We start from the raw sequence: 8279 nt of genomic DNA on the forward strand, positions 1-8279 counted from the left end.
ATGGAAAGGTTATTTCCTTCTCCCGTAATTACTTCACTATTTTGTTCAAATATGATGATCTCTCTTAGTTTCTATTTAGTATATACATCCCAAATATTAGAGTGGGGCAACTCTTGGTTTGGGAGGAAATTTTAAACTTTATGATTACTAGTGAGGGTGCTAATATTTTGTGTATGAGATATTTTAACACTCCCCTCTATTCATCATAGAAGAAGGGTGGATCCACTTAATTATAACAAAAATACACATGATTTTGCTGATTTTCTGAGCTGTAACAACCTTTTGAATGTGGATCTTATGGGTGCCCCTTTTACATGGTCTAATCGAAAGAAAGGAAAAGATCTTATCCAAGTCAAGCTTGATAGACTTTTGCATTCTATTGGTTGGGATATTTTTTCCTCTTCTGCTTTACAAGTCCTCCCTCATACTATCTCTAACCACTCCCCTATTTTTTTGAGTGGAAAGATAGACCTTGGAGTGGGTCAAGGTCATTTTGTTATGAAATCATGTGGCATTCTCATCATGATTTTAAAAATTGGATGTTGGTGCGGTGGGGCATCACAATCAAAGGAACAACTATGTACAAGTTGGCTAAGAACTTGGAGAATGTGAAAAAGGAGGTACTAAGATGGAGTGAGACTTCCTTTGGGGACATTTTGAACAAAAACATGTCATTAAAGATAATCTGTAGCAATTGCAGGCTATTATGGAAAATGGCATTACTTCTATTGAAGTCCATTCAGAGGAGTCATAGAGGAAGTCTATTGGAATTAGAGATCTAGAATGCAATGACTTTCAGAAGGGGATAGAAACACTTCTTTTTTCCATAGATCTGCTTCTAAATGCAAGAAGAGAAATTCTATTTCGTTTCTTCTAGATGGTAAAAATGTGGAAATGGTTGACCTAGAGTCTATTAGTAGATGGGCTTCTCAATTCTTTTTGAATACTTTGGCCAATCCTACTACTATTGATACAATAGTTCGAGATAGATTGGTCAACTCTCCCCCCTTTGTCCTACACAATGAAGTTAATGAAGCTTTCCTCTTCCTTGTCACTAAGAAGGAGGTAAAGAAGGCTATGCTTTCTATGAAGGCTTTTAGATCCCCAGGGTTAGATGGGTTTCCGCTAACTTTTTTTCAAGACTTATGGGATTTGGTCAAGGTTGACTTAACTAAAGCCACTGGGGACTTTTTCAAAACTTGGCAAACTCTTTAAGAGTCTCAACAACTCCTTTATTATGTTAGTTCCCAAAATCCAAGAGCCAAGAACTATGGCAGATTTTAGGCCAATAAACTTATGCAACATCTTTTATAAAATATTTCTCAAAGTCTTAACGAACATTATTAGGTCTTTCCTTGATAAATTTATTAGCCCCTCTGAGAAAGGTTTTTTCTTGAAAGAAAAATCCTTGATGTTGTCATTTCCACCCATGCCATTATTCACTCCATAGAGTGGAGAAAAGTAGAAATCCATGAATGACCCTAAAAGTAGGCATCTCAAAAGCTTATGACAAAATAAATTGGGATTCCTATTTATTGTTCCCCACGAGAAACCATTCGTCTTATTAAATAAAATATACTAAAACTAAAACAATTTCACCCGTTGCTTGCATTGAATGGAATTATAATATGCAGCCAAATGAAATTAGAAACGTCGGGTCTTCGTAGAGTAAGAAAACGGTATGGAGAGTGTATATTAGAACACTACTTTGATAAGTAGGAGATGATTTCCACAGCTAGTCAAATTGTGATGTGAATATCAGGATTTAACTGTGTGATTTTGAGTCAAACTCGATGACCCATGTTTCATGAGTAGTGATTCAACATGAATCCATCTCTCATGAGAATAAATGGAACACTTAGAACACTACTTTCTCAAATTACCAAAAACGGCAAGCAGCCTTACGATAGCAAACAGAAAGGAATGGTTTCATTTAATTGGATGCCTCCATGCCACTCTTCCTGTTGTGGCCACAAGATATTGTTACCCAATCTTAAATATGCTTATGAATTCCAAATTTAGATGTTCATTTCAATGGACTTTTCATTTTAAAACAATTTAAATGCATTGCTGTTATCAAATCTAAACCGAATGCATGAGAAAGTAAGAAATTAACTATGAACGGATACGATGTATTGAATGGTCGGCCGTTGCTTCTATGCGAATGCTAACCGTGGATGCCAAAATTTAGCTCATTCTCCTTCGGCGTAACAAGGATGATTAAAACAGAAAGATTTTGATTTCTAGAAGACGTTATGTTACACATTAAATCACTATTTCTTGCACATCAATAGCTTCATTTTACAAGTAGCAAATAATTTATGTTAGGATTTACGAAATTCAGGGCTGATCATCTTGGCTGAAAGTCGGAAGATAATGCTGTGGTGGTCAGGGAAGATAATGAAGAATCTTTGCTAATGCCCGCCAATGCAGAAAGCTCCACACGGATCGCAGCCATGCTGGGCCGAATCGTCAGATCTTTTTCCACGCATGATTTCGCTATGCTGGCGATTCTGAAAGCCACTTCTAAATCATAGGACTCTTGGAGATTAGGGTCCATCCAGTCGCTCAGTTTTCCCTTTGGATCTTCACCCTGCAGCAGATTTCTGATCTCATCCGAGAGAAGCTTTTCGCCATTGCCGGTGCGCCAAGTCTCTACAGCCCTTCTGCCCGATAAGATTTGCAGAACAATTACCCCAAATGCAAAAACATCCAGCTTTGTTGTCACTAGTCCATCTCGAAGATACTCTGGAGCCATGTATCCCTGAGTCCCAATTATACGGCTGGTTAGGGAAGCTACCCCTGCGCTAGATTTAGCCAAACCAAAGTTCGCAATTTTGGCTCTGAAATTGTGATCCAAGAGAATATTACTGGTCTTGATATCCTTGTGAACGCAAGGAGGATTTGAGCCGTGATGGAGATATTCCAGCCCCTTTGCTATGTCGACTGCGATCTGGAGCCTCTGTTTCCATGGAAGGGAATTCTGTGGCCCTGCTTCCTCGATCCAGTTTCTCAGGGACCCGTTTTCTGCATACTCGAAAACCAGATAGGCGTGCTGCTGTTCGTAGTCATGGCTGAGATAGATGCCTAGGAGGGTTACGAGATTCGCGTGATGGAGTTTGTGAAGCATGTTAGTTTCCTTGGAGACTTCCCCTTTCATCTGCTTCATCGCCACTTTCTTCCCTCGCAGCAAACCCCTGAAAACAGAGCCCTCGATCCTCGACTCCTCGCTGAAATTTCCAGTGGAATCTTGGAGTTCTTTGAAGCTGTAGTGTATCAATCTGTCGGACTCTAGCAGATCTGACAATTCGCTGAACATTAGGAGCAGTTCTTTGTTGATCTTTGCAGCCTGTAATCTTTTTAGCGCTGCTTCCTGAAATAAAATCGATTGAATATATAATCAACCTTTAGGATCTACACCTTCGATCCGAAAAACTGCAAAGTAGCTTAAATCTAGAATGTCATTGAGATATTGAATCGTCCGATTAAAAGAGCTCATGATGCAATTATGTAAGTTAACACATTGAAATCCAAATATTTAGAAAAAAATAAATTGAAAAGAAGTTCAACACGTGAAACTCAAATCGGAATCCAAATTATTTTCGCTGGCACGGGGTAATAAAAAATTCAAAATAAAACTTCTCGAAGCAATCAGCTGTAATAAATCATTTCAGCCCTTACAGAATTTTTTTTTTAAAACCTTCGAATTAATCAATCCCTTGAAATCTCAGTTTCAATCGTTCCATGCAAGCCTTGAAGAATATACTTGTATGACTGCTTTGTCCGATTAACATTGTTGATTCAATTACAGAAAAAGTTCAACATACTAAAATAATAATAATATTGAATCGAAATCGAAGTTATCATCTTTGTAGAAAAGTTCAAGAGAAAACTTTCGAAGCAATTAATTGTCGTAAATCTTGTATGATATTGCGATAAATAGTTCAACATACTGAATTAACCTTATAATCGAAAATATTGTAATCTACATAGAGAAAAAAATCAAACAAATGATTGCAGAAAGTCTTCAGTTTCAGCCCCGACTTGCAGACTTTAAATAATATACATGACTTTGCCGCCGAATTAACCACGCTGACGATTTAATTACAGAAAAGTTCAACATACTATACGAACATCGATACAATATGTAAATTATCATTTTCACAGAATTTGTTTTTAAAAGAACATAATTTCCTAATTTTTAGTTTCAATGTTTAATTGCAGTCAGAGAATATACCTGTATGACATTGCTGCGCTTTGTCCGATTAACAGAGTTGTTGATTTAATTACACAGTTAAATATACCAAACTAAGATTGACATCAGAATTATTTTCATCCTTCCAGATAGAAAAAAAAATACAGAACGAAAACTTTCGAACAATCAATTGCTCCAAATATCTTACTTTCCAGTCATTATTGCAGACCTTGTGATTATACCTGATGATTTAATTACAAATAGTTCAACATAATGTAAGAAAAACGTGAAAAAACAAATTCAGAACGAATACTTTCGATGCAATCAACTTCCAGAAATCTTAAGCCACTATTTCAAGACCTTAAAAAAAATAGCTGTATGACTTTGCCGCGCTTTGGCCGATTAACAGAATTGATGATTTAATTATACAAAATTCAGCAGACAAAAAAAAAGCATTTTAATCGAAAATATTCTCACCTAAACGGAGAAAAGAAATTAAAAGAAAACTTTCGATTCAATCAATTGCTGGAAATCTTTAGTTTGAGACCTTACTTTCAAGTCTCAAAGCACATACCTTAAGGACTTTCCGGCGCTTCCTCCTCTTTAACCACAGAACAAGAGCTATAACAAGACCTGCCAGAACGAGCAGCGGAGCAGCGAGAGATGTGCCTAGGATGACGACGAAAGTAGGAGGGTTTGAAGAAGGACGAGGAGGTCCGGAGTTCAAAGCCAGGGGAGGTGATGGCGGCAAACGATGTGGAGGCGGAGGAGCGAAAGGCCCCGCGGGAGGGACGGTAGGTATTCGGTCGAGAGGAATTAGCAGAGTAGTGGAGGGATATATGGTAGGGTTTGATTCCTCTAACTCATTCGCCGATATAAAGTCTTGGTGACTGATATTGAATTTGGCAGGAATGATATCGTCATTGTCCTTAAAATCGGTGACATAACTGAGCAGATACTTGATGCCCTGGCCCTGCTGTTGGCGCGTAGGGCACGCACAGCGCAGCGGCGCCACAAGTCGAATTCCGGCATCCAGCTCATCTACACCGACATTAGGGTTTTGTTCTCTCATGGCCTGGCATGTCGTCAGTCCCTCCATTGTTCTGTTCGCGATTTCCAGGTACGTTTCGTTGCCTTTAACAGTGTAGATCAGATTCGCCTGCGAGAAATTACCGGCACATTTGCAGTCGATTGGAAAAAGCACAGCTTGATCTTTGTTCAGGGACTCGGAGTAATTGGAGACGGATAAATTGCTTGCAAAGGCGATCGTTACGGGGCTAGTGTTGAAAAGGCCGCCAATTGTATCGAGGGACATGTAAAATTGCTGAGCTCTGTAGAGAACAAAGGTTTGGCATTCTTTAGCAGCGCCATTACAGAGGTAACCAGAGCTTTCCTCATGAAAGTTGTCGCAATCATCGCTGTAATCCTGGGAATAAGCCTGTTGAGCCATTATTTGTGATCTACAATCACCTATTATCATCAAAACCCTTAACAGAAGAAAAATTATTACCCCGCTCACGGCCATGGCGGCCGTTTCAACTGAAATGAACCTGATCTTTTCCACACTTCAACCTTTCTTCCCCAATTGGAAATGGATTCATTACAAACTTTCTTTCTTGAATCTGCTGGTTTCAAGAAACCTTGTCTTCTCTGGTTGACTGCAACAATGGCGGACAAAATATTATTGTGAGCTTTTTCTGCATGGAATTTGCTGTCCCATAGAATAAAATTAAGGAATTTGGTGGGAACCTTCTCGTTTGATCTAATTGACCCGTCAGTTTAATATTTTGCCAATTTATAATTGACTCAAACAGTCTTAAGGCTTGTTTATGATTAAAATATTTTTTGGTTGAGTAAAAATATTGTTTTAAGATTATATCTCTGAACTATGCTTGCGGATTGTTTATGATACGAGTTAAAAAAATAACACGACAACTGATTTGTTCATGTATGACCATCTCCGATTTGTTGATCGAACTTGTCGTCCTTCACAGTGTTTCACATATTACGTAAGCCCGTCACCTTCACATTAATGTATGGGATTAAATTTATAGTTTATTTTTATCAACAATTGATTATATAAAAGGTAAGTGAAATTGAGTCATTATGAAAACCGATTAAATTAATTAATTAAGCTTTAAATAATTTTATTATTGTAAACAATATTTTATAAACAAGTCATTTATAATAAAAAATTAAGTGTTTGTTGTTTCTTAGGTTGTTAGTTAACATTTTAATAATAGAGTTATTATAAATATAAAAATGTAATTAGCATGTAGATTTAGAAGAATATCGATATCATAGAGTTGTTAAAAGTATAAAATATATAACTAGCATATACATCATTAGAAGATAAAGTATACTAAAAGATATTGTATTTGTCTATTATTATATTTTTTTATTATTCCACTTATTATTGTATGTAATATTTTTTTAAAATTCTAATTAATATAAATTATTATTATGTTATTATGTGATGATATGGTAATTACAAATAAATTTTTTTTTTTTTTTTTGATATAAGTGGCATCTAGCTATTAGAATTTTGTTTTGAGAAGATAGAAAAAAGTACATACTTAGCAGAGGCATAGAACCAAGTGGTTATGAAAATCTTTCAAATAATCAATTGTATAGAGAAAACTAAACTCCTAGTAGATAAACCCCAAAAAAATCACAATAAAAATATTTGAGTAACCAAGAAACCTAGTCATTGATTAATAGCTTAGAAAAATAAATATAACAAGATTACAAAATTGGGATCCCAAACATATTAGCAAAAGGACCAATATAGGGACTAAATAGGAACAAAATAAACCAAACAAAAATACTTTATTTTGATGATACATAAATACATATGAAAATACTATTGTTCTAGGAAAGGCCAAAGGAAAAGAACAAAATTGAGCCAACAAGAGAAAATTGAGCATTCGAACAATTGGAATTAGAACTCCCAAGAATCAATATTGTCCTCTAGAGAATATTATTGCAATGACATAGTCTCAAATAGTACTTCACCAATATGAGTAGGATGTCCAAATAACTCATACAAGTCAATGAATTCATCAATGGGATGCTAAGAAAACATGTGTCTCAACTTTGCAAAAAAATTCTAGACAGTTCCAAAAGTAGTTGGGAAGTTTTCCACATGTGGGTGCCTTGGAAAAGATAACATTAATTGTCAAAAGATACATTGTCCATAGTATAATATATGAGGGCCATTTTTAGATGTTATATGACACTTGTCATTACATTTATGAGGCTAAAAAATGGGGGATAAGAGTTTGGATGTGAGATACTATTTTTAGCCTAGTTCATCCCTATCTTGGGCAATACAAGTCATGCATGTGTAATGTGTGTCAAGGAGATTTTGTACATGGTATTGTAAAACCACAAGTGGTTTCTAGGTTGTAAAATGTCTATAAAAGGAGGAATTAGGGAGGAGTTTGAGCATTCAGTTTTGTTTACAAGATTAGTTGCTAGAAGGGTTCTTCTGAAGTCCCTCCTAGATTGAGTTGAGGTGATACTCTTGTGAGAACTTGCATTGCACAAGTGTTGTAATCTTCATTGATTTGATAATATAGTATGCAGGGATTAGAGTGTGGGGTTTTTATCTTGCAAGGGTTTCCCTATGATAAATCATTGTGTTATGTGTTTATTGATATTTTGTTTATGCACTTTTTTGTCTCTTGATATCTTTGTAATAGTTACTTTAGAATTTGCATAGTTGTCTTCTCAAGATTAACATAGGAAGAAATTTCACTCACCTTTACTTCCTTACAAGTTGTATCAAAGTTTATCCAATTTTGGTTCTATTTGTTGGCTACATGGTTTTTTGAGCTAATCAAATTTTGAGTGGGAGCTTGTGCAAAATAGTAATGATGGAAAGCATGTCATGGAGGATTAATGTGGAGAATTTTTGTGGCTCAAACTTTGAGATGCAGAAATTGAAGATGGAATATTTGTTGGTTGATCATGATCTGTGGGAAACTATGGATGAAAATGTCCAAAGGTCTAAAAATCCAACTTTAGCTACAAAATACAATGTAACAAATAGAAAAGCTAAAGGTCTCATAAGATTGTGTCT

General features: G+C 36.0%; 1 protein-coding gene across 1 annotated transcript; it reads right to left on the reverse strand.

Moving 5' to 3' along the window:
* Nucleotides 1–2217: 2217 nt before the first annotated feature.
* On the reverse strand, nucleotides 2218–5868 carry LOC149552783 (protein LYK5-like). Its single transcript, XM_089788324.1, has 2 exons — nucleotides 4770–5868; nucleotides 2218–3373 (listed from the first exon to the last, which is right to left on the reverse strand). The coding sequence occupies exons 1-2, from the start codon at nucleotides 5718–5720 to the stop codon at nucleotides 2351–2353; spliced, it is 1974 nt and encodes a 657-aa protein (XP_089644450.1). The 5' UTR covers nucleotides 5721–5868; the 3' UTR covers nucleotides 2218–2350.
* Between the last annotated feature and the right edge of the window lie 2411 nt (nucleotides 5869–8279).

Source organism: Cupressus sempervirens, chromosome 6 (genome assembly GCF_028749045.1).
Source record: "Cupressus sempervirens isolate cs-2001-9-10 chromosome 6, ASM2874904v1, whole genome shotgun sequence".
NCBI classification, from domain to species: domain Eukaryota; kingdom Viridiplantae; phylum Streptophyta; class Pinopsida; order Cupressales; family Cupressaceae; genus Cupressus; species Cupressus sempervirens.